At 42.8% G+C, this 27,903-nt stretch overlaps 1 protein-coding gene across 3 annotated transcripts in view; it reads left to right on the top strand.

Moving 5' to 3' along the window:
- MAVS (mitochondrial antiviral signaling protein) overlaps positions 1-27,903 on the top strand; it is a 154,010-nt gene that overhangs the window by 115,461 nt on the left and 10,646 nt on the right. For all 3 annotated transcript variants that reach the window (XM_069204771.1, XM_069204763.1, XM_069204782.1), the window contains 2 exons: positions 5,836-6,003; positions 6,293-6,445. In XM_069204771.1, coding sequence (XP_069060872.1) covers positions 5,836-6,003; positions 6,293-6,445 — 321 coding nt within the window. The remainder of the gene's footprint in view (positions 1-5,835; positions 6,004-6,292; positions 6,446-27,903) is intronic.

Raw genomic sequence — 27,903 nt, 5'->3', positions numbered from 1 at the left:
GTTTCCATTTGAGGAAGTCTTGCTTAGTTTGTTCCCTTAAGGTTAGCAAATTATATTCGAGGTCCAATTAACGCTGATACCGATATAGCAAAGAGCTTTGGGTATACATTGCATGTCATAATGCCGTATGCATGCCGCAGCAGTCGCCCTGGTTAGAGGAAGCACCTCACATTTGGCCCAATTGATCTTGTATCCCGACTGCTGGGAATATGTATCCATGATCGTCATTGCAACCCTGATCAAAGAGTCAGGGTGGGATAGGAGGGGCAAGATATCTTCCACATACAATGACAGCTTCACCTCAAACAAACCCACCTGGTTGTCTGTCCCGTTGGCAAGAGGCATAACGATGGGCAGAGGTTTCAAGGCTATTAAGAAAAGCAATGGCAAGAGAGAACATCCTCTGCTAATCTGGAATATATTAGAAAGGTGGCCGTCACAGTTAACCAGTGTATGGGACTCATATAAGAGGCGGACTCTAGCTATGAAATTGTCCCCGATGCACATTTTCATGATCACGGGGAAAAATAAATGGCCATCCTATACGATCAAATGCTGTCAATTCCAATGAGAGGGCAAGTGTCTCCTCAGAGTCATCCTTCACATGCCAAAGAATGTGGGTAACGTCTGTGGAAGGTTCAGGGAACACTGGCCTGGCACCAATCTTGCTTGCAAGGTATGAATCAGTGGAGGGATGACCTTTCCCAGACGGATGCCAGCATCTTAGAGAGGACCTTGAAGTCCAGATTGATCAATGAGATGGAGCGGTGGATGGTGAACTCTAGGGGTCTTTGTTGTCTTTTTAGAGAACCGTGACGGTGGCTTTATTAGAAGCGGCTCCCAAGGACCCACCCTTCACTGTCTCTTGGTAGGCGCGCGTGTCATTTGGGGGACTAAAAGGGATTTGCTGGTCTTATACAATTCACCGGGAAAGCATCTTCTCTGGGCGCCTTACAGGTAGGGATGGCTGCAATAGCTGCAGACACTCCAAGTATGTCTGGGGGTCTCTGTGAGGGTGGGAAAGTGTAGTGGAGCCCAGACGTCATTGATTTGTGCATTGGAAGCCTGGGAACCCGATGTGCGAATCAGGGAGCAATAGTACGAAAAACAGCCCACGACATCAAGCAGATGAGTCAGCAGATTCCTATTGGCATCCTGTATGGCTGGAATGGGATTGGTGCAGCTGCGCAGCCAATAGCCAGCCCACCTTTATCCATAGTTCTCCCTGTGCCATTGTAGATGTACAAGGCCTTTTCCACTGCTTCCCTGACGTAAGTGTAGTTTGGCCAACTCTAATTCTTCAGTAACGCTGGAGAGGGAGAAGAGTTATAATGTGCATTGAGATCATGAATTATTGCTTCCAAGCCGAGCAAGTCCTCCTTGGCCCTGTGTTTTGCCACTGCAGAGTCCCTCATCAGGGCCCCCCTCTAAGTGGGCTTACCGGACACCCACAAGGTCCTGTGTGAGGACACTGATTCCACACTGTCCCTTATGGAGGAACAAATGTTCTGAAGAAGGTGTTCTTTTTGCTCAGGCTGTTTATGGGCAAAGGCTTTGATTCACCGCCTAGCAGGAGGTGTTGAAGTGAGGCCCAAGTCCAGGTCAATTTGGACCAGACTGTGAGTCCCGCATTTAGTATGTCACAACAAGTCACCTCAGATAGCAGGTGCCCTGGAGCAAGAAATAATCGATGCAAGATTGGGTACCATGAAAGCAGGCAGAAATGTGTAGTCCTGGTCCCTGGGATAAAGGAGGTGCCAAATATCTGTTAGTGCATGGTCTTCCAGTGGGTCCTGGAGCAAGGCCGGGTCTCTAGGGTTGTGCGTCTGTGGATGGCCAGACAGGCCTAGGATTGGATCTGGCTGTGTTTAAAAAAAAAACATTTTTCTGATGTGAGAAGTGAAGACTAAGGGCCTCATTTTGGGAAGGCAGCACCAGTTTTCTGAGCTAGGCAGGACCTTTGCCCCTATGCTTTCAGGATGGTGTACAAGAACATGAATTTAATCCTAGTATCGACTGCAAGCCAGCGGAGAGCTTAAAAATCAGCAGGTTTATCGTTGGGCCTGTAAAGGTGAAAAGGGCTGGATGTTAATAATGTTTGCCACAGCATTGACTTGAAGAGCAAATGTGAGATTGCTGTTAAAAATAATTGCCATATACCTTATTGTTGGTGAGGTCTGCTGTGGCATGATGACAGCCAGCACAGATTAGCACAATATCTTAAATTCCTTAACCAGAAAATTGTTTCTATATGACTATTAAATATATGGAAGTTTTGAACAAAAATCACAAAGGTAGAGAAACTAAATAGTGACAATTAAATAGTGCATAAAGCCCTTACTTGCATATAATAACAAAATAAAAAGTGTGTAGATTGTATGGATATGGGGAAGTCTCAATACTTTATATATACATTATAATTTTAAAAAACTATTAAAGAAGAATTTTAAAGTATAATCAGGACCTTGATAAAAGCATGTTTCCTGTCACTAAAGTATATTGGCTGGAAAACGACCTATACTGTTTCCACCTTTCCGCAGAATTACTTGGATGCCTTATACCACAATTAACAGGATAATGTTAGACTACACAAATCAAGAAGAGGCTAATGAGGCAGTATTCCACTTGAAGACCACAACTATTCCATCAAGAATGCCGAGCCAATGGATGTGATACAACATGGACCCTTGCAGTCACCTCCTTGCTTAGCTCCTGGAGTGTCTCCCCCCTTCCTACCAGCGACTGAAACATGGGAAAATTCACCCAGGTGGCTGTAACAAATATGATTTGTGAAGAGCAAACTTTAAATCTAGCTTAGGGTCCCTAAAGCCTGCATCCAACTTGAAAATCTTCAGACAGCGAAGGCCCCCTTGGGAAACTGAACATCATGCCTAGGTCGTGGCTGGCAGTGCAGCTGTTTTCCTGAGCACTGTTGGCTGGGTTGCCGAGGGTGCTGGCCAGCCTTCTCACTCTGATCTGGGGCCAGGACTGATGCGCCACCAACTAATAGGAGGCCGAGTGAAGATTCCACTGAGGCAATGATCAGCCGAGGGCCTCTGGGAAATTGGTGAAGGCCAGGTAGCGGTGTTCCCCCTTGGACGTGGCCTGAGCTTGGGCCCTTCAAGAGTAGGGCCTACCATGGTGGATCCGAGAATTGGTGAGGCTCACTTGCCTGGATAGTCACAGAATCCGAACCTTGCTGGCCCTTCCTGGAAGGAAACTGGAGACCCGGTCTGAAGAGAGTCTGGCACTTTTGCGACAAAGAGAGAGGCCACAACAGCAGTGCACCCCCCGGTCCGGCTTGAGTAAACGTAACTTGTGAGCCTCACACATTTTGTAGAAGTCACATAAGGCAGATGAGAACTAGTGAGAGCTTCCGGGATCACTATGAGTATATCTGAGGCTGCAATGAGGGAACAAGCACACTGAGAGCATTGTATGGATGGGGGACTTTATTCATTGGTGTTCCATTGTGCAATATGTTTCAAGAGTCCAGACAGAACAAGACTAATTATCTTGTGAGTCCCTAGTTTGTAGCCTTAGTGTAAACTTTTTAGCATCATGTAAGGTGGTGGTTGGTCCTCTTTGAGACCTCAAGTTCATGGTGTGTTGTGTGGATTGAAAAGTACATGTACTCCCCTCATGTTAACAAGGGGGAAATTGGAACAGAATGTTGACTTCAACATGATGTTTTTTTTAATATTAATCAAAGTAAAACTGCTGAGTAGTATGTAGAAAGCAGATCTTCTGCTATCAGGCCTGACTTTCCTAAATTTCTGAACAATCCAAAGATCTTAGGAACTCACTGGGCAAATTAAGGTTTGTACTTTCATTTTTTTTTTTTTTAGAAAGGAGAGCTTGCCTTTGTACACTGCCTTATATAAAAGACTTTACACAGATTGTTTGTTCTCACCATAAGCATTTAGAGTTGAGCCAGGCCCAGAGTCATGGGATCCTACATTACACTGTTTTAGGTTGTAGATGCTGAACTTGGTAAAGTACATTTTCTAGGTTACTGAGATGGGGCCCAGTTGCTTAATCAGATCTTGCCAACTCAGCTTGAACCCTATGGCAGTGGTTAATCCAGAGAACAATGTGGTGGAGGAAGCTGATGGCCAGTACCAATGAGACTTGCGACTCCATAGAATGTATACTGACCATTATAAAACCAGCTTGGTTTACAATGGGGAACCAAGTTGTAAAGATCACAAATCTTTGCCAAATTCCTTGAGGCCAGTTTGATGATGATACATGTGTTATCTAATTTCAGTTTTTGGTTGGTTTCATCTTACACTGTTCACTCTCATTTACTTGTCAGTAGTTATTAGACCATTTGCAAAGTTATCAGATGTGTCTTGCTCTAAGGACTTGAGCTTAAAAATAAGCTTTGCATCAACAGCATTATTATAACCTTTGATACAAAGAAGTGAGGAATTTTAAACAGAAGAACTAAATAAACATTGAATAGTACCATGGTCAAAGATGAACCTTTTTATGGGTTCTCTTCACCCCAAAGTAGCAGCCAAGAGCTGAAAAGGTATCCAGGCCACACTCTGAGTCCAGTCTTGTGAAAACAAAGTTATCATTTCAGAACTGTGCCACTAACCCCTTCTTCCTTCGGTGGTAGTTTGGTAGATGGCTTCACAGAGCCCTGATATTGTCACCACTGGTGTCTGTACACAGGTCCTCCAAAATAGATGTTAGTGTAAAACCTGCTTCTACGCCATCTGATATACTATTAGATTCTGTAACTGTCTGGCATTGACTCATCACGACTTGTCCTAGCACTTTTGCCACAAACATAAGCAGGACCCTGGACAATATTAAATAAGGTTTTAAGCAGTGTTTTAACTGCCACGTCTCTAAATCTTTTCAGGATTTGGACTGTGCGAATTCCTGCAAAATTCTACATGTTTGCGGTCAGGAAGTTAACTCTGCAAAGCTAGTGCACAAGTGGGAAATATCTACTTGTCCTAAGCACAGGGTGCTTGAGAAATCTACATGTCTTTTAAAAAACAAATCTACTAGTCCCTTTTGGTGCACTGGAGTGAGATGCCCAGTTAGACAGGAATATCATTATGTCATTACTCTGATCGTAGCCTCTGTGATTATGCCATGGCTCATATTATATCCGGGTTGGGATACTAGCCAGGCTTTACCTTTGCCACATTTCTGCAAATCTATACAAGGGCTGGAAGTAGATGTTAATCAATAGTTCTAGATTTGGAAATGCCAGTGACTCAGTTCACGCAGACAAACCTGCATGTTGCAGTTTGTTTATCAGTTCCTCTCCAATCTCTTTCCACATTGGAAAACTTTGGAAATATTTTCGAAATAGAGGCAGGGTTAATTATTAAAAAAAGTCGGAGTAGGGAAAGTGAATTTGCAGTTGCTCAGCAGGTTTTCACATGGGCAGATCTATGCATGTATTCTTGCTCATGCGAAAATGGAAAGGACAAACGTTTGCCAGGAGTATGGTTTCCAGGCCTACTTCCGTAAACTCTTTTGAATTCCTTACAGCTGTAGATTTACACCAGTGCAAGGGCCTATACCTATGGGTGAACTTCATTGACTTTAATTTAAGAATTGGGCCTCTAATTCATATTCATGTTGCCAATACTGGTGTTTTACACTGATTTACCATTATTAAGATTTTTCTTATTATTGGCATCCATCCCTTGGATAAATGGTGTTTAATGTTGTTCATTGGTTTAGACTCACTGATCCGTGTTTGCAGCACACACACTGATATTTTTCTGTAAATTATTTAATGGACCATCAAATGCAATGCACCAAAATAGTGATCTGAATTAAGGATCATTTTTTTCCTTTAAGGGTTCAGGAGATGTTGCATCCAACTGTGCTTTACCTCCAGAATCTACTCCTGTTAGACCCAGAGCTCCTGCAATTGCAACTGATCCGGAGCCAGCTGTTAGAAGAAAGGAGCCCGGCTTTCCGACAAAACAAGCCCCGGTTGAAAGATCAGATGATCACATGGCCAAGGTATTGTAGTGCAAATATGGAGCTAACAATTCTTTATCATTAGTACTTCACAAAATAGTAAATAAACAACAGTCAGTTGTTCAGGGCCTCCACACCAGTTTGTTTAACAGTTACTTTGTAGTGAAAATAGTAGATCCATTTTATGCACAGAAACTGTGAGTCCAGTTGGGGTAAAGTTTGTAAAACCTTTTACATGATTAAAGAGAATGTAAGATGTAAATGTATAGCAGAGTTATAAACTTTGGAATGTTCATTTCAGGATTTTGATTTACTGCTCAATCTTTGATAGGTTACAGAAAACGTCTCCAATCAGCTGTCTACAAATCCGGTTGAAGGAACTCCCAATAGCAAGAATTCTTTTGGAAGGGCTGTGAGATCCCAAATTCCAAGAAAAGTTATCCCTCTGACAAGCAATGAACCACTGAATAAAACATCATCAGCTGTATGTACTATACTCCACTTTATTTTCTGTATATGGGTTATATTAACATATGCCATGACTATTAAGATTTTAACTACTGCATCTGATGACGAAATTGTAAAAAAAAGGAAACAAATATTCTAACAAAAGTGTTCTTTCATCCAGAGCTTTTCATAGACTACCAGTGTAAAATCAGTCTTTAAAATGTAAAATAATAATGGGCTGTGTAGGATCTTCTCAGTGAACGGGGTAGGAGATCAACGTAGGATTTAGGATGTCAATTTGATTTCCAAAGAAACTTCCACAGACTTGAACGGAGTTAAAAATTGAAAGTTCACGTTACCAAAAAAAAAATGTCAAGTTTTGAAATTTGACACAAACAGGTTGTAGTCTAAAACATGGGAAATACTCAATATTCAAATAGGTTAATTAATTTTAGATAAACGACAAAACAACACAAAATTTGGTGTAAACTTAAAGTGTAAGGCTGTTAAGAAATATAAATACACGCCTTGCTTGGTTCCTATCGACTAGCTAAGATACTCATCTCAAACTAGTATTTTGATTTGTCTGCTTGTCCTAAAGTGCACTGTAGTGTCAAACAAAATTCTTCAGTGAGAGTTCGGAAAGGTGCATTTTCACATTTTAGATTTACTATATATTTGTGTATTTTTCACATCAGTTTCAAACCCTGGCATATCTCATCGCACATACAGAATAAATACACTTTCAGTGTTCCATTAATCCATCTTCAGCTCATTTGGTAAACTACTGTGTTTTGGGATACTGCAAGCACATTTTGTATTTCAGCTGAATTTTCAGATGTTGTTCTTTCTTTCATAATGATTTACATTTGGAAGCCAATATTAGAGAAACATTCAATTATTATTAAATAGTCTACTATTCTGTGGTGCAAGATTTCTCCACATAAAAACAGTACTCCTCCTTTGTGGCAGGCTGATTGCCGAGATAGGAAAGTCCCAAAGTGCAAAATGGAGACGTTAAATTTTCACCATGAAAAAAGACTCATTTTGGCAAAGGGGTAGTTCTGGAATGTGGGCCCGGATATTTATGGAATCTGGAAACATAGGGGAGTCCAGGGAGGTGTGAACAGTCTGAATCCCACTGCCTGTCCCTATGCAGAATGCCCTGCAAATTTCCAACATTAGCTAAAACCAAGGATTTTCCTCACATTTCCACATTTTGAAATTCCTACTAGCCAACATTTCTACACTTCTTCCGATAGAAACGGCCCCACACCTCTGTAACTGTGTTTCTTACTTGAGACCATGCCAGACCAAATCACTGACCATGTGAAGACCGCTCTGATAGTACATTGACTTCATATGGTCACAGCTTTTATCCAGGTCATTGTGGCCCATGCCTCGGACAGTCTGAGCATATCAACATTTGAAAAGTGGAGGGAAACCTGCTAAGACAGAGTCTCCTAAATTACCTAAAGAGCACTTCCATGAAGACTAAGAACCTTGGGGTTTAATGGGCAATATGCATGTCCCATCTGCCATTATGTGAAATACATTGGATGTATTTTATACACTTGTAATATACTTGTAATACCATAGTTGTAGATCCGCCGCCTTTTGACAGATGATAAAGGTAGCAAGCATACCACAGGTATGACCTGTGTTAGTCATGGTGGGTGTAGTGATCTGTGGGATTCTCTTACCTTGACCATCTTCCTTCTACTTGCAAGAGATCCTTAGGAAACTACCGCCATATGCTTCTATCCCTCTCTGCGTCCTGACTAATATCGTGCAGGTGCCAGATGAACCTTTACTAACTTTTTCCAGTGGTACTTGTAATATGGGGGACAGAACATCCCACATGTTTTGACAGAAAATGAAGGTGACAAGCAGACCACAAGCAAAACCAATGTGTAACCATTTCAAGAAGGCAGTAAAGACATATTGGGCCTGATTACGACCTTGGCGGAGGGGGTTACTCTGTCCCAAATGCAACGGATATCCCGCCCGCTGTATTACAAGTTCCATTATATACTGTGGAACTTGTAATATGGCGGACGGGATATCCGTCACATTTGGGACAGAGTAATCCCTTCCGCCAAGGTCGTAATCAGGCCCATTGTCTCAAATCTAATTTAAGAAGCATAACAGTCTGGGATTATGGTACTTCTTTGGGTGAGAACTAAGAAAGATTTTACAAATTTCCTCTAACTATGGTCTTTCTCAGACCCTTAGGTTGCTGATGGGCAAATTGACACAAGCAGGCAAATAATTTAGGCTTGGGTAGGAGACAATGACACTGTCTTTTATCAGGGTGGATTTTAAGCATCTGACTTCAAAATGTACTACATAAATGCTCTGCTCACTGCGCATGCTACTGCTTCCATCCGACACCCTTCATATCACCCATAGTCATCAAACTATGTAACATAGTAGTTTAAGATTGGTGTATGGCCCCCTCAGTACTCAGCTACCATTGATACTATCGCCTGTAGTGCCAGAACCATGTGACTAGATGAAATCAAAAGCAGGAGTAGATTCAATCTACTCTCCCACTCTTGCTCTGTCTCGTCATCATTGGAGGCTGAGTATGATTCATGAGAATAAAGTGGACACTCAGCTACACTGTCTTGACTCATAGTAGTGGGGGGATATGTACATAGATGACATTTTTATTTCTCTCAATGTCATTAAAGCAAACCACACACCGCAGTATGCCTTTACATGGCTATGTAGGTGTAGGTCCACTTTCCCACTAGAACCTGCTGTACTTGAAACACTGGAATGGCTGATAGCTGCTACGTCAACTAGGCACCTAATCTCTCTCTTATTCAGGAGCTTACTGCAGGAGGAGGCCCCAAACACTTGCCCACTGCTACGGTCAAATGGTCTGAACAGCTTGGTGAACCACATGTTCTCCTGTGCTGAAAGTGCCTACACAGTTTTGGTTATACGCCCTAGACTATGTGGGAGTCTAGGCTCAGGGAGAGCTCGAACTGTGCCAGATGTGGGACAATTGAGACCAGCGTCCTTTGTCTGACCTGAACCTGCAATGGTGTCCAATTGTACTGAAGCAAGGTCTTGCATCCCTTTCCAAGGTGATGGATAGTGTGGTGCCACTTGGTCCTCAGATGACTTTGTTGGGCTGAGTGGAAGAGACAAGTGGCTTGCCACTGGCGTATAGGTAGAGTACTTTGTTACAAGCAGTGGTTGCAGGCCTTTATCTACTGCAACAAGCATCTTGAGATATATGCGGTGCAGGTGCCACCGACATTCCAGATCAAAAGACATCTTGGTTCCTTGAGGGACTCTGCTCTCATTGGACGCACAGCGGGATAGCGCACAGTGCAAAGAGTATGCAACATGGAAATGGTGTTTTTTTGCTCTTGTGGGGTAAAACTAAGTGTATTAGCATTGATGACTGTTTGAGACTGCAACAGTAACGTTGATTAATGCAATGACAAGCTGCCTACTTTACACCTCCTATCTACCCACTGTTCATCTAGGCTTCAACAGGGTGTGGAATACTAAGACATTCAATAAGTTGTTCTTCCTATACTTTGAGTACTGCGAGCTCTGCATTACAAATAATGTCTGTTGTAACTTGGTTGCCATCTATGTTTTTGTGCTGTAAGTTGAAATCCAACTAAAAGGTATATAGCTGGGCTAGAGAATTTCTGCCAACTGACCCTCATACCATGACTGGATTTCAGTTTGTTGCAGCACAATGCACTGTTCTGCCTTTTTTGGAGCTTCTTGCAAACAAATTTATGAGGGAATCGCAAGCCAAAGTGCCAGCGTTAGGTAGCTGGCTGAACAGCCGGACTCTGTGCGGACGTTGTCCACATAAAAATGAATTCTTGTTCACCTCAGCAAAAGAATCCAACTTCTGGTACATGAATGATTGGACTTATTTCCTCCCCTGAACTACAAACCAACCATTGCAGAGAATGCTAGGTTTCTTCATCGACAGTCGTCTTAGAGTTTAGAAGCAAAACCCGCTATGGCAAAAACAATCACCTCCAACTCAGGTTTGTCTGTAACATCAAAAAATTTATTTCAACCCAGGACTTTTAAAGTCTATTGTCAGGTGATTATCCTTTCCGGATTATGGGTCCTCCTTTCTGGGCTCCAGGAAACTCATCTAGCTCCCCTGAGAGCAGCACTTCATACGGGAGCAGGCACTGCAACAGGACACAAGGAACATCACCACATTTCTCTGGTACTTTAAACTCTTCAATGGCTCCCATTGAAGCTAGAGCCAAGTGTGAAATTGCTTGCACCCAGCACAAAGCTCTTTGCAGAGCCTCTACCTCCTAACTGGCCTAAAAACTGAAAATCTTTGGGGCTTAATGGGGTCAGGTAAATGCAGAATGGTTTCTCGTTGAGCCTTCCATGTTCAATAAATACATTTACATTTTTTTTCCTGCAAGACAATAATGACTATAATGAAGGGTCATTTACCATTGACTTTAATTTTTCACAGAACCAAAAACATGACAGTAACCAGCAGCATCTTGGAAAATCAAAGATCATTATTAAGACATATTTGGTCACTGCATAACTAAATGTGAGATGCGTCAAGGATATATGCTCTTTTTCATATAAAATAATTAATACTACCCCACAAATTGGACAGTGGAGAGCAATATATCCAGATGTAAATCTGCTGCTTGGCTTATCTGAATCTTCCGAAAATAAGGGTTGTGCTGAATTGTAAGCTTAATAAAATTGTATGAAGTATATTACAAGTTTTATGTGATTTAAGCTGGCTAGCATGTGGGAATAGCAGGCTCTGTGGTAAGTTAAAGAGAATGTTCCCTTCCTACGAGCGCTGCCATTATTTCATCTCTTGTATCTCCATCTCTCAACAGGACCACACCATAGTCTGCCTAATATGGGCAGTGATGAAAAAACATCTAGAGCGCTTAACAAAATGGCATCTCTAGCGCTAATGCCTAAAGTGCTGTTGTGCTGAAGAATGATTCCCCCTTGTTCCTCTGGGGCCCACCCATTCATTTCTAACGATTAGCAGCAAGAGTAAGTCAACAGATTCAATTCCCACTCAGTATAACACTTTTTACACTTAAAATCCTTTAAAACTTTTACAGTGTCCGTCTGCCTCTCCTTCTAGTGAGAAGCAGCATACCAGCATGGTTGAAATATAAGATCATGCTGGCTAGACCCGCGTCCATGCCACGGTCATCTTTATGTGGGCGATGATGAAAAACAGCTAGGCAACCCACTAAAATGGCATTTCTAGCTCAGGTGTTAAAGTGCTGTTGTGCCAAAGAATGATTCCCCCTGTTCCACCAGGGTTCTCTGATTCAGTTCTAACTGTTAGCAGCAAAATTCAACAGATTTAATTCATTTACTTCATTACTTATTTGAAAGAGATTTAAGCAACATGTTTTTAGAATCCTGCACAATAGCATATAATTAATAGCATACTCCAACAACTTGTAAACCAATCAATGGCCAGTGCGGGCATTGCCATCTTTACTGCTCATGTGTGATATGTAGTCAACCATCACCATTATTTTATGAACAGGACTCAGATGTAATACCATTAGTAAAAACAAGGAAAAGAATTCAGAAAATTGTAGAATTCCATTCCCAATTTTTCACAATCTTGGGTCCAGTCAGTGCCCATGAAGGAGAGCATTTCAAACTGTACTCAAACCGCAACACACAAATAAGTCAGGGGGCTGTGGCACTGTTATTTGGGAAACCTGTCCTTTCGGACATATGTGTTTGCTGCTAGGTAACCCTGAGAAGTCTTTCAAACTCAGTACCCTTTGGAGAAGGTGTCAACACGTTTCGACCCCAAGATTTCTGGGATCGCCTCTGGGCAGGGAACCAGTGGATCTTTGGTTTAATGGCCAGGTGGGGTATAGCTTTGGTTGCCTTATTGGTAATTGTTAAAACAGCAGATCTTTGTCAAGGCCCACATAGTGTAATCAGTAACCCTAGCAGGGATGGCTTTCATGCCAAAATTGCCCCATCTTTTGTTCAATTGCCTCTGTACGAAGGGTTTCTCTATTCGGGGTGTGACGGCTTCATTCACCTGCATTCGGCTGTTCCTTGGGGTTATGGTGTATATCCTTAAGATCTGTCATGGCTGAAGCTATGTTGATCAGCTCTGCCCTACTGGGATATTTCATTTTTTTAACAAAGAAAGGTAATTAAGTGAAGAAGTGACTTAGGAAAATCGACTGTTTTAGTTATACTTGTGTACTACAATCACCACCCATAATATTCACACAATAAAGGGATACCCCCGCAGTCCTTTGTGCTTACTTACCTATTAGTCTAATTCCGACTTTTTATGGTTTTATCTCGGTTGATAGGCTTGTATGCCTTCAGTTAATTCAAACCTGTTGGCGCTAAATGTGTTCCTTTCTGTTCAGTTTCTCACAAACAAGCTCTGTGTTGAACCATCAAAGCGTATACTTCATTTGTATCTTAACCCCACTGAGTATATGGTCTTGAAATGCAAAGTGTCTCCAGTGGAATCAATTAGAAATAAAGCGCGAATCACATTTTAGACAGTCCGCCCGAAGTAAACATGTCTTTCATTGAGTAACTCTTCAAACCTTTGCAGTAACAATTCTCACGCTGGGTGTCACAGCCTTTGAAGTATTTATTTTTGTAGAGTGCCAACATATTGCCTTCTGGCCCCTTTGCAGCGCTAGAAAGTCAGGTAGTGTTGGTCAAGATCCTGGCTTCTGTTGATGACCTCTGGTCAGTTGTTCAGGGGCTCTACCAATCCTCTTCTGGATGACAACATGGTGCAAAGTCCTGCCTGCAGCGGGTACGTCCCAGTCGCTTATTGAGGGGGCCATGTCATAATGCCCCCACCACCAATGCACAAGGGCCCTCAGAGCATTTCTAAAACCCACCTCTGGGTAAGTCCCATTCTCCTCAGAAGAGTTGTCATTTTCTGCCATTAAGGCTTCTGTTTACCTTTTACTTGCAGACAGATGGCTTCTGATTCTGTTCCCCTTGGTATGTTTTAACGCCTGGCAGCTGTATTTCTTAATGTAATCCCTGTTATGTCTTATGATCAGAAAAAAAGGGTAAATCTACTTATATAGTAACCCCATTCAAAATGAATTGCTTCATGGTGCTTTTGTGGAATACAGTAGAACCTAAGGCACCCATGTTGGGTGAATAGTACAATGTACAAGACCCAATAGCTGCTTTACTAGAGTTTCATGATATTGCAAACCTAAGAAGCACTTTAGAAAAGCAGCAAACTATTTGCTGTATCCTTTTGTATACACAATTGGGGCTATTATTTGCATAATGCAGGGTCAGATGCATGACATCATCCTGCCCGCATTCCTCTTTTAAATCTTTTAGTTGTAGTCCTTTATGAAATATATTTTTTCATTGCATATAAGTAGAATAAAAGTGGAATCTGTACTATGAAAATAAGCACGCCAACATGCAATTTACTTTAAAAAATGTCCGGGTTAAAATGTGTGACCTCCTCCTAATAGATTGTTTAGTGCCCCCCAGAAGTGCAATCAATAGAAACACCTTCTTATTGGCACATGAAAGTGAATTTCCAAGGATAAAAAGGTCAGAAGATAGCGAATTGACAAGCTGGAACTCTGTTTATCTGCTTAAGCACCAGTTGTAATTGTGCCCAGTGATGGATCTTTCTCATTGTCTATGAGCTTTCTATCCAGGTGTTATGAAGTGCCAGCTCTTCTTGTTCTATTTTAATATCATTATTGCATGTCATTATTGAGTTCTCAACTAGAACCCTATAGTAGACAATAGAGCTCTCAGGTGACAACAGGCTGTAGGCCAGAAATATGTGAACTGAAAGCATTAAAAAGACTTGAAGATAAAATTGCAGCAGTGATGCAAATCTCTCGAGACTACTGTGAATGAATTTGCAGTGGCAGAAGATATTGATGACAAAGGTGTTGGCAGGTCTGGCTGCAGCGTGACTACGGCAGAGAGGAAGTGGACTAGAATAATAAAGGACCATAAGGTATGCAGGAGGGCCACCAGCGGTTTCACAGAGGTCAATAGAGTAGCTCCCTCCTATCTGTCACCACGTGCCTAGAGCTAGAAATCTCAAGTGGCTGCCCTGAGTGACGAAACTAAGCTTCGAACACAAAAGTACTGGGCAATAGGCACCAAGAGTAAAGACGCTGGAGGGAGGAAATATAGATCACCAAAGCGGTACTTAATAGATATAAAACTGTCCCCAGAGGTGTGTGCCCACCCAGAGTTAATGGAACAAGAGAAAGAAAACTAAGGACCTAATTTAGAACTTGGCAGACGGGTTAATCCATCCGTCACAACAGTGACGGATATCCCGTCCGCCAAAATCGAAATCCCATTCTATTCTATAGGATTTATATTTTGGAGGACGGGATATCCAGCACTGATGTGATGGAGTAAGCTGTCTTCCGAGTTCTAAATCAGGCCCAAAATGTGGAAGCCACACTGGAAAAGGTGAACAAGCATTTCTTTAAGTTACCCAACAGCAATATAATTGACTGGCAACAACATTATAAAATGGGAATGTGGATAATACATAAACACTGAACTGGGTTATATTTTCTCTCAAAAACAGTGGCAAATGATACAAAAACTGAATAACAACTAAAGGCCAAGCACAGTACAGTGGTGCAGTAGAATAGAGTGACGCAGAGTGCAGTTGCATAGTGTTGTAGAGTATAGTGTCATATAGAAGGGTGGAGCAGAGTACATTGGCGTAGAGTGCAGTTGTTTTCAGTAAAGTGGTGTAGAGTGTATTGGCATAGAGTGCAGTGGTTCAGAGTAGAGTGACAGAGTTCAGTGGTGTAGAGTGGTGCAGAGTAGAGTGGTGTGGAGTAGAGTGGCATAGAGTAGATTGTTTCACAGTAGAGTGAAGTGGCATAGAGTGGTGCATGGTAGAGTGGAATTGTACAGGGTACATTGCAGTGTCTTTCAGAAGAACAGCGTAGAGTGCATTGTCAGAGTGAAGCGCTGCATAGTGAATTAAAGTGGCATACAGTAGATTGGCATAGAGCTGAATGCAGCAGATAGTAGCTTTTAAACCTCTTGCCCACTACGGACGTAATGGTTATGTCTGTGGCTGTGCCGTTCAGGCACCAGGGACGCAACCATTACGTCCAGGTACTGGCCCTCGGGGGAAGCGCTATTGCTCCTCCCAAGGGGCGGCTCCCCCCCACCCCTCCCAGGGCAGGGCTGGAGGGGGAATCACTTCCCTGTCCACCCCGGACCCTCCCCCCCGACACTTCCAGTGACGTCTGATGTTGTCAGCACGCGCAATGCAGAAGAGAAATAATTAGCATTTCTTTTCCACTCGGGATGGGGGGCTGGCAGAGGCATGGAAGGAAAGGAAAGGCCTGCGATTGGGCAGCAGAAATGCCCAATAGACACCAGGGAATTTCTTTTTTTAGGGAATTGTCAAGAGGGGAGTGGCCTCTTGGGCAAGAGCCACTCCCCATGCGGCCAAATCATTTTAGGCCATTTCTGCCCCCCCTGGCGGCAGATCAGTCTAATATAATTAGGCCCAGGGGGGGCAGAAAACCCCTAGACACCTGGGATAAAAAAAATTACTTTTTTTTATTTTTATATGTTGGGAGCGACCCCTTAGGCAACGGTCGCTCCCCGGAGGGGTCAAATTATTTTTAGGCCATTTCTATCCCCCCACGGGGGCAGAAACCACTAGACACCAGGGATTTTTTATTTTTTTATACTTACGCATAAGGGGAGTGGCCCCTTGGGCACGGGACGCTCCCCATGGGGGGGAAAATATTTTTAGACCATTTCATCATCCTAATATAATTAGGCCAATATGCCCCCAGGGTGAGGCAGAAAACCCCTAGACACCAGGGATAAAAAAAATAAAAAAATTAATATGTGGGGAGCGACCCCTTAGGCAAGGTTCGCTCCTCACGGGGCCAAATTATTTTTAGGCCTTTTCTGCCCCCTGGGGGCAGATAAGCCTAATATAATTAGGATGAAACCACTAGACACCAGGGATTTTTTTTTATATACTTACGCATAAGGAGAGTGGCCCCTTGGGCAAGGGCCGCTCCCCGGGGGAGGGGCATTTTTTTAGGTCTTTTCTACCCCCCTGGAGGCAGATTGACCTAACATAATTAGGCCGATCTGCCCCCGGGGGGGGGGGCAGAAACCTCTAGACCCCAGGGATATATGTATTTTTGTATTTACTTTATGTTTTTATGTATGGGGAGCGACCCCTCAGGCAAGGGCCGCTCCCCTGGGGGGGGCAATTGCATTTAGGCCTATTTTTGTTAGGCCAATCTGCCCCTAGGGGGGAAGAAACCACTAGACACCAGGGATTGGTGTCTGTGTATGTGTGTGTTTTGTTTAAGGGGGCAGCCCCTTGGGCAAGGGTCGCTCCCCATGGGGGAACATTACTGTTGGCCATATCTGCCCCCCTTGAGGGCAGATCAGCCTACTTTCAGAAGGCCCATCTGCTCCCAAGGCAGGCAGAAAGCACACCAGAGACCAGGGAAGATTTTTTTCAAAATAAGAGGGTGGGGTTATGGCCATACCCGCACCTCAAGTAAATGGGGCCAGAGTTGTTCTGCCCACCAGTGGCTAGATTGGAGAACTAACCCTGATCCCGGGGGGGGGGGGGCAGAAAGTCTAATAGATGCCAGGGAAATAAAAAAAAACAAAAAATAGTGGGGTGGTGGCTACCAACCAGTATGGGCCTGGTTATGCCCCCACCCCAACTGAAGAGGGTAACAGTCTTTCAGCTCTCCCCCCGCACACTAAAACATCTTATCCCACGGCAAGCAAGAGGACATTTGATTATTTTAGGTTTTAGTTTTTCATTTGGGCCATGAGAGATTGGTAACTCTCAGAATCGTCCTACTTGGAATGGTGAGTGCTGCACTTTTTGAGTTTGGGACCCTGCCATGTAGAAAAATCCACAAGACCTAGACACATCTGAAAACGAAACATCTGGGTGATTCCAGGGTGGTGTGTTTCACATGCACCCCGCACCATTTTCTTACCCACAATTCCCTGCAAACCTCCAACTTTGCTGGAAATCACAAATTTTGCTCACATTTTTGTGATGGAACCTTCCGGAATCTGCAGGAATCCACAAAATTCCTACCACCCAACATTGTCTCATCTATACCAATAGAAATTCTGCTGCACTTGTCAGCCTAAAAATGTTTTTTTTCAAACTGCCTTTTTGGACCCGCTTTGGTTCCCCCTCAATTTCAACATGTTTTTGGCTCTTCCCTGTCACAGGCACTTGGCCCACCTACACAAGTGAGAAATCATTTTTACCGGGAGGATGAGGGGAACGTTGGGTGGTAGGAAATTTGTCCCGGTGCGGTGATCCCACACAGAAATGTGGGAAAAATATGATTTTATTTACCTAAATTTGAGGTTTGCTGAGGATTCTGGGTAAGAAAACATTGGAGGATCCACGCAAGTCACACCTCCCTGGACTCCCTCGGGTGTCTAGTTTTCAGAAATGTCTGGGTTTGGTAGGTTTCCCCAGATGGCTGCTGAGCCCAGGAGCAAAAACTGGACTTTTCTTACCACATAAATTGGTCAACCCTGCCTCATAATTCGGTCTTGTCCTGCCACATAATTCCAGTGGCCCTGCATATAACTAAGCACTTTCATTCACCTGCTTCCTCTATCTGCAGCCATAAATGAAAATGTTGCTATTTAGCATCCTAATTTAAATCTGCCATGCTAATTCCAATAGAATACCACTTTCACCATCCCACCATCAGAGCTAATGGCTGGCTAACACAATACCCCAAAAAAAGACACAAAACAGCCATGAAGGAGTAACGAGAGAAATAAACTAGAAGGGTCGCCCCAACATATCAAGAGTGTTCAAACAGTCATAGTGTAATAAGGACGTTAAGTTGGCCTGATTCATGGTCATAATCACAATAAGGACAGATTAATAAATCATATACAATTATTATGTAAACCCAATAAAAACCTTTATCATTAATAAACCTTTGGCATTAGACTGTAATGCTCACGATAGCCCAAAGAGGACACCACAATGAAAATGGCATTTGTAAGAAACATGGTCATGTAACCACATAGTTAACCGCTAGAGAGCATAAGCACACGAAAAGAAAATGTCAGAAAGTAATGCACTTTAACCATATATTTAGCCCCTAGAGAGCATAGTGCATTACTCTTTTTTGGGCAAGCAGGCATACTGTACTGAAATTACAAACAAGGCCTTTAAAACACAAACTACTCCCAGCTGTAAAACAAAAGTTACAACCTTGAGTGTGCTTAAAAAGAGAAGGCATGGTTGGAGGGGGTATTTTTTGGAGCCCTCACTAACCTAGTGTGGGGACCTGGAGATGATGTAGACAGAAAGAGCATGTCATGGTGAATGTTTTGAATGTGGTCCCATTGTCCTAGGACCACCATAGGCTGAGTTATGAGCAAAAATGTTTTGTAAAAGTAATGGCCTGCAAAGCATTATGTAATGAGTTTCCATGACACAAATATTGTATTATATTGATATGTCGACTGTAATGCTTAGAACAGCCCTTAGAGGACACCACAATGAAAAAAGCATTTGTAAGAAACATGGTCATGGAACCATATATAGTTAGCCCCTAGAGGACTTAACCACATGAAATGAAAATGGCAGAAAGTAATGCATTGTAACCATATATTTATCCCCTAGGGTGCCTAGTGTCTTACACATTTTGCGGGCTAACAGGCCTACTGCAATGATATTACAAACACGGCCCTTAAAATACAAACTACTCCCAGCTGTAAAATAAAAGTTCCAGCCATGAGAGAACTTAGACACTAAATGGGAGGAGGGGACCCATAGTGTACGGGCCAAAGATGATGTAGACAGAAAGAGCACATTGTTGTGAACCTTTTGGTGGTGGTCCCATTGTCCAAGGGCCATCACAGGCTGAATTATGAGCAAAAATGTTTTCTAAAAGCAACGGCCTGCAAAGCATTATGGGGCTAGTTTGCCGAGTGCAGTGAATATTGTAGTATCGGCTCTCCTGCTGTGTCGGGAGAGCTGCTTTGAGGATTTCTGTGTTTTTTACGGAAAGCATGTATCAATTACAAGTGTTTTTGTGAAAGCTATGGAGCGCGAATGGGAGAACCAAAAGAAGTGACTCTGATTAGGGAACATGGCCGCCATGGCCGCCATGGAGGACGAAGGGGAGACACAAAAGAAAAAAATAGTTTGCCCACGCTGAGTATATTGTCAATTGTGCAATAATCCATGTAACAGGGTCAATCTGCAAGGCGGTAACAAAACCGCCCCAAGGCGGGACAAACGTAAAGCATTTACCAATGAGGGAGTTTTGAAAGGCAAGCCCATGGACGAGTGAAAGTGATGGGCATGAGATGAGCCTGGTTAAAAGCCCACATAATACTTACAACAGGTCGAAATGGACTTGCGCGCTTGACCTAAAATGGAGCGGACAGAATCAAAAATACATTCTCCACGAAAGGGAGCCTATACTTGATCACACCGAATGGGAAAACAGCCAGGTTTTCAGATAATTTGTGAAATTGTAAAGGTTAGACTGAGTTCTGGGCTTATAAGGTACGTTATTCCACAGTTAACATAAAGCTCCTTTCATCCCATGTCTCTCTTCTGATTTTAGAACCATTGATTGTCCTAGCCGTTGCTGAGTGAAGAGTTGTTTCAGGGGTGTACAGATTTCTTTTCAGGTATGCAGGACCCTTGCCTTACAGCGATTTTATGTGCCAGAAAAAGTGCCTGTAACATCGCTCTTTTTCTTACCGTAAGCCAGTGGAGTTCAGATAGCACTACAGAGACAGATTTAAACTTGGGAAATTTTCTTCAGCAAACGTGCTGCCGCATTCTGTAAACCTTAAAGTTTCTTGAAAGAACGTTGATAAATGCCTAAATATAAGGCATTACAATAGTCCAGCCTGAACAGTATTAAAGCAGTAATCACTGATTTCTGCAATTCATTATGATTAAAAGGCAGAACTTTCTTTAGGATGTGCAAAAGAAAGTAACAAGAGGAAGTGATCTATTAATTTGTGCATTGAAGGAGAGACTGGAATCTTCTCGACCTCTCGGCTGCCTTTGACACTGTCTGTCACCGCACCCTAATCACCCGCCTCTGCTCCACCGGGATCCAAGACCAGGCCCTGGACTGGATCGCCTCCTTCCTCGCAAACCGCTCCCAAAGAGTCTACCTCCCTCCGTTTCGCTCAGAACCCACTGAGATCATCTGCGGCGTACCTCAAGGCTCATCACTCAGCCCAACACTCTTCAATGTCTACATGAGCCCCCTCGCCAACATCGTACACAAGCACGACATCATCATCACCTCCTACGCCGACGACACCCAACTTATACTCTCCCTCACCAAGGACCCCGCCAGCACCAAGACCAACCTACAAGAGGGTATGAAGGACGTCGCAGATTGGATGAGGCTCAGCCGCCTAAAGCTGAACTCTGAAAAAACTGAAGTCCTCATCCTCGGCAACACCCCGTCCGCCTGGGACGACTCCTGGTGGCCCACGGCCCTCGGCACCGCACCGACCCCCGCAGACCACGCCCGCAACCTCGGCTTCATCTTGGACCCTCTTCTCACCATGACCAAGCAAGTCAACGCCGTGTCCTCCGCCTGCTTCCTCACCCTCCGCATGCTCCGCAAGATCTTCCGCTGGATCCCCGCCGACACCAGAAAAACCGTGACCCACGCCCTCGTCACGAGCCGCCTGGACTACGGCAACACCCTCCACGCCAGGACCACAGCCAAACTCCAAAATCGCCTACAACGCATTCAAAACGCCTCGGCCCGCCTCATCCTCGACGTACCCCGCAGCAGCCACATCTCCGCACACCTGAGACACCTGCATTGGCTCCCAGTCAGCAAAAGGATCACCTTCCGACTTCTCACCCACGCACACAAAGCCCTCCACGACAAGGGACCGGAATACCTCAACAGACGCCTCAACTTCTACGTCCCCACCCGCCCCCTCCGCTCCTCTGGCCTGGCACTCGCCGCCGTCCCTCGCATCCGACGCTCCACGGCGGGTGGGAGATCTTTCTCCTTCCTGGCGGCCAAGACCTGGAACTCCCTCCCCACCAGCCTCAGGACCACCCAGGACCACTCCGCTTTCCGGAGACTCCTAAAGACCTGGCTGTTCGAGCAGCGATAACCACCCCCTTTGTCCCTAGCGCCTTGAGACCCGCACGGGTGAGTAGCGCGCTTTATAAATGCTAATGATTTGATTTGAAAAATGAGTCCCAGGTTTCTAACCGAAGATTTAGGGATAGGAAGAGGGTTGGGCATCTGCGGTCGTCAGGATTGGTCCCAGAAAGTTGTCCTTAATGACCAGTACAACTGCAGTTTTATTGGAGTTCAACATAAGACAATTGTTACTAATCCACTCTTCAACTGTCCCCATGCAGTTGTAAAAGCGAGGAGTGACCTCTTCTACATCATTCAAGATGGACACCACAATTTGAGTATCATCAGCATAGGCCACAGGGGCCAGACCAAAAGAGCGAATCAGCCCTGTCAGGGGAGCCACATAAATATTAAAGAGTGTAGGGCTCAATGATTAACCCTGCGGCACACCACACGGCAGGGAGGAAGATTTAGATACAAAATCCCCCAGGGCAACTGTTTGCTTTGTATCTGAGAGAAAAAAATGAAGTAGCTCAAGAGCCATAACTCCAATTCCAATTTCTACCAAGCGTTCTAGCATGATGGCATGGTTCACAGTGTTGAAGGTCATTGATAGATCCAGCAGGATCATTGCCGCCTTCCCCTCGTTGTTCAAAATGCTGCTCAACCCCTCTGTGGCTACTACCAGTGCTGACTCTGTACTGAGGCTTGGTCTAAATCCAAATTGAGCTGAGTCTAAAGTAACATTTTCATCTAGATATTTAGAGAGCACCATATTCATGTACTTCTCCAGATTATTGTTAGAAAACGTAAATAAGATATGGGGCGATAGTTCTTTATTTCTTTTGGATCCGGCAAAGATTTTTTCAATAATGGGAGGATCAAAGCATTTTTCAGTCCAATAAGCAACTCCTGAGTCGATAATGGAGTTCAAAAGTATGGTAAGAGGAGAGGCCACCGTTTCTGCTATATTGTGAACTGTTTTTTGGGGACAAGGATCTGATGGAGCCCCTGACTTTATTTGGCCTATGAGTTTGATTGTTTGAGAGGTGGAAATTTACAGAGAACATTTTTCAGCAAAATACTTTATTTACACCTACTGCCAAAGCTGTGGCCCTTTATTTGGCATATATCTCCTCCACTTTGTTTATACAAAATTCCACAAGGCTGTCACAGAAGGATTGACAAGGGGGCACTGTGGAGCTAGTTGGTACGTGGGACACAACCTGGACTATCTTGAATAATTCTCTTGTGGAATTTTTCGCTGCATAGATTTTTTTCAGAAAAATATTTAGTTTTCTCAGTGAAAATCAATATTTTGTATTCATAACTTAGCTGCTTGTACCTAGCCTTTTCTTCCTTAAGATAACTTATTCTCCATATTCTTTCCTGCCTTCTGCATTTTTGTTTTAATTCCTTGAGCTGAGGTGAAAACCAAGGAGCCCAAGGCCTGCCTCTGTAATTTGTAATAGTTTTAAAAGGAGCCCGCTTAAATGCAGCGGCCCCAACCAGTCTGAATATTCACTTACAGTTAAATTGGAATAGTTCATTAATGAGGGTCGAGACCACTCTAAGGTATCCATTAGGTCTGTTTAATTGATTTTACTGCACGCTTGGACCTTTTTACTTTACACCTTATTATTAGTTGCAGGAGTTCATGAGGCACATTTTAAACTAAAACTGGACCAGGCTAAAATATGAATAATGTGCTCAGAATCTTTATTATTATCTAATTCTAGATAAAAATTAATATCACCTAAAATGGTAAAGTTGGGGTAAGACATACAAGATTCTAAAACATCTCCTAGGCCATCTAAGAAATGTGCCATAGGCCCAGGCAGCCTGTATACCAATAATCCATTGAAGTGGTTATTGCTAGATAACTTACAGCTTAATACCAAAGCTTCTCTGTCTGCCACAGGAACAGGTTCATATGTCACTTCAAGGAGGTCATGCTTTACCACTGCAAGGCTGCCCCCTCGCTTACCTACTCGATCAAGCTTAATAATGGCAAACCTGACTGGTAGAACATTGACTAAATGTGCATTGGAGGCTTCATCAGCCCAGGTTTCAGTTAAGAATGCTATCTGCACAGTTCATTTAAAGACATTTAAACGTTGTGTGCTAGAAACAAAATAGCACTATACAACCTTCCTCCAGCTCAACCCCAGTAGCCAGCATGATTGTCACATAAATCCTCTCACTTTGAAGTTAGAGAAAGAATGGTAAACACCAATCTCCCTCTGAACACAGAGCCTGTCATTTGATCTCTATCTTTAAATGCACAGCAAATGTGGCAAGATAAAAACAAAATGTAAAGGCCTGCTTGCACAATTCAAACACTGGTGGAAGGGTATAGTAAACAGGATATGCTCTACAAAAGGGACAACCTCAAGCTGGACAGTCTAGAACAGTGGTTCCCAACCTTTTGACTCCTGAAGAGCCCTACGCAATCACTGTCGGAAGCCGGGGACCCCCAAGCAATTCGTACAATTTAAATTTCAAACATTAACAGTCATTCACAGAAAATACACAAACAAGTACACACCAAACACATACTTGAATTACTAAAGACATAATTATTTTATAAAGAAAAAATATGCAAAAATCGAAATGATTTTAATGGGAAGGTTGGCGCTGCATCTCAGTGACTAACTTTTCAATGTTTGGTTTTATTTAGGGAAGCTGAATTCTCAGGTGAGATTCTACATTTCCTAAGCAATTTCCGTTTTTATTTTTTTATGTACATAAGTTCTGAGAAAGGCATTTTCTAAGAGAGCTTGGTCTGAAGAGGCACAAACTCAGGATTCAGAACATAACACAGTGGTTAGCGTTGACTTTCATAATAAGAATGTATTGCAACATAAGCAAACCTTTTTTAGCAGCAAAAGGAAAAGAAAGACTGGGGAAAGAACATAACCTTCGAATTTGTGACGTGCAGTTTGAATGCAGGTCTTTGATGGCATTTCATAGCTCACTTTGCTAGATTACGCAATTATGAACTGCACAGTAACAAAAGAATATCTGTCACAAAAGCAGTTACCTACTGTGTTACTTACATAAAATACTGTTCTTTGCATGATACATCTTCTTTGCAGCAGGCATATTAACCATCTGCGCTACCTTAGATGATTGAAAACTGCCACTAGACAAAACTCCCATCTTTCTCCACAGGTACATTAATCACCAGAGTTATCTTTACGCTTTTGTTTTTGCCTGTAAGCTGCTGGATGTACAATGAACTTTGCAGTGCTTTTAAAAGTGCTGCACAAAGGAAGTAAATATAAAAACATGCATGTGTTTCTATCAGAAGCCCCAGCTGGAAAAGTGTCTTTCTGCCGGCATCTGACTTCCTGGGAATGTTTCACAGACCCCTGTGGACCGCAGACCACAGGTTGGGAACCGCTAGCCTAAAACAAATAAAGCCAACAAATAGAAACCAAGCAAATTTTGAGTTACAACACGCAACGCTAATGGTAAGCAGTGGGTAGAATGCTTTCCCAGGGAAGCTTTCTAAATGTCCCTAAGATGTCTTTAGGAAACCAGACAGCTGTGTTGTCTGGTAGGCTTTGATCTTAAAAAGGGAGAGAAAACATTTTGTGATATGAAAACATACAATGACTGTTGCAGAAAATATAACACATCTGTGGGAATTGACAAGATAAATTCACACAAGGATTTCTTAGAAGCTTGAAGGAAGATATTTATTAGAAGAAAAGAAGATCCCATCCACTTGACATTGGTTCTTCCCAGTAACTCAGCTTATTCAGAACATAACATTCTACTCCCTGCTGATGACGTACGGTGTTCTATATCTTGCTCTCAGAATCCAACAAGTGCAAGATTCTACAGTTGCTGAGCCAGATACCACTCACCTCCCTCCTTTCACAAATAATGACAGATATTTACAAGATTATCATTTATCAGTCTGATAATTACACATAACGCAAAAATAATGACAATTATACATAGTCATTTAAATGTCCAGGTATCTTTGTTACTCTACACGACTTCCTCACAATGATATTGCCATCTTTACTATTCTCACAGGAATCAGACACACCTCCTTCCAATTATTTAGAAACCCCACAATTCCCTCCTATCACCACTACTCTGTTAAGATTCCGGATGCTGTGATCTTCGGTTTTAATCGCATTGTTGAATTTCCTAGTAACACGTATTGGTTTGCTAAATATCGTTCCATCACTATTTTTTGAAGCAAGCTTAATTTCATCTAAGTCTCCGAACCTCTATCTCAGTTTCTTTAGCAGCTTTCCTCACATCAGAATTCCTCTTGCTGTTGCTCAGTTTTACAGCTTCCCTTTCCTTTCAAGAGCTATTTTTTTCCCTAGTTCAATTGTATATCTATTTACCCAAGGTGGTTTACTAATGCATTAGGGAGCCTCACTTTAAATAGTTCAAAAGGCATTTTCCCAGTTGCACTATGAGGAGTAAATCTGTAGATCTTCTTCTTTACTTCTACTTTCCAGTCCATAGAATTTGACTTGGCTAAGGTTATAGTTTCTTTAATGACCCTATTGAACCTCTCAACTAAGCCATTCGTTTCTGGATGATATAGCGCACACTTCTTTGTTGTATACCTCTCTTGCTTAAGAATCCAGCCATCACTTTAGCAACTAATTGTACTCCATTATCTGTGAGCAAAGTTTCAGGGTACCCTTCCCTTGCCATTAGCTCTGTTAAGAACTTAGTAAAATTTTCAATTTCTATATTGTGCATGAAACAAATTTCTGGCCAACGGGAAAAAACATCCAACACCACAATTATGTATATAGCTTGTCCTTCACCATAAATTGGACCAACAAAGTCCAAAGCTATATCTTTCTAGGGATCTTTGGGACGCTCCCTGATGATCATAGGTTGTGTTCTTGTACATTTGGACTTATCACAATTAAGACAAATAAGGCAATCTCGTACAATCCTTTTGATCTGGAGGACCATGCCAGGCCATCAGTAAGATGTACGTAACCTCCCTTTGGTTTTAGATATTCCCTGATGTGTCTCATGCGTCAAATTTATCAACTCTAGTCTCAGACTACTAGGAGGTACAAGTCTAGTACCTCTGAATAATAAGTCCTTGACCGTACTGAGTTCATGCCTTACTCCCCAAAACATTTTGCACGAATCTGAAGCTTGCTTCTTGTTGAGCCACCCCGTGCGTACCACGGATATGACTTCACACAAGACCTTATCTGAGCTAAGTTCCTCTCTCCACCTTTGCTCAGAAATAACTTCACTTTCTAATTCACAGACCCACTCAGTATCATCATCTGTCTGTCCAATGATTGTCACTTCTGTATCATCTACTGGGATAAGTCTTGAAAGTGTGTCAGCCACCCCATTATCAGCACCAGGGATATATTTAACCTTAGAATTATATTCTTGTAATGCTATCACCCATTTAGTTATTCTTCCCAGATAAGATCCAAACACTTTTTATTAAAAATTTCAAATAGTGGTTTATGATCAGTTCTGATTTCAAAATCAGCCCCTCACAAAAATGTCTTCAATTTCTTCACTGCCCAATGTACTGCAAGAGCTTCTCTCTCTACTACCGACTATCTAGACTCCGCATCCTTTAGTCCTCTGGAAATAAACATTATGGTGTGTAAACCATTACTACAAGATTCCTGTAACACTGTCCCCAAGCCTTTCATACTGGCATCAGTAGTGATGATAGATTTTTTCTTTGTATCACAATTTCTCACATTAGGTGCTGCATTCAATTTCTTTTTAATTTTCTCAAACTCGTCTTTACTTTCTGAGTCCCAGCAAAATTCAACTCCTTCTCGTAAAAGTGATCAGCAAAGTTTTTGACAAATGTATTGTAATACTCCACCATGTCTAAAAACTTCATCAATTCCTCCTTAGATCTGGGTGAACTCATTTTTATAATCGTGTCCATCAGCTCGACCTTAGGTTTTATACCATCACCAGAAATGTTATGACCCAGATAGTTTATAGTGTTAGTATGAAATTTGCACTTTTCAGTCTTTGGAGTGAGGCTACTCTCCTCCAATCTCCTTAAAACTTCTCTGAGCATTGCATCATGTTCATTATCATCTTTCCCAAAAACGAGGACATCATCTTGATAAATGCAGACACCTTCTATTCCTTTCAGGCTTTTTTCCGTTACCCGTTGAAAAACAGATGCGGCAGAAACCAGCCTGAAAGGAAGCCTGACAAATCTGAAGGTACCGAAAGGAGTTATAAAAGACGCATTGTCCCTGGATGAGTCCTCCAATTCGACCTGATGGTAGGCAGAAGCGAGGTTTAAAGTGCTAAAAACTTTCGCTCCTCCAAGTAGAAGTAATACCTC

Source organism: Pleurodeles waltl, chromosome 1_2 (genome assembly GCF_031143425.1).
Source record: "Pleurodeles waltl isolate 20211129_DDA chromosome 1_2, aPleWal1.hap1.20221129, whole genome shotgun sequence".
Classification (NCBI taxonomy): domain Eukaryota; kingdom Metazoa; phylum Chordata; class Amphibia; order Caudata; family Salamandridae; genus Pleurodeles; species Pleurodeles waltl.
The sequence above is the reverse complement of the archived record's forward strand: the minus strand, read 5'-3'. Positions and strand labels throughout refer to the sequence as shown.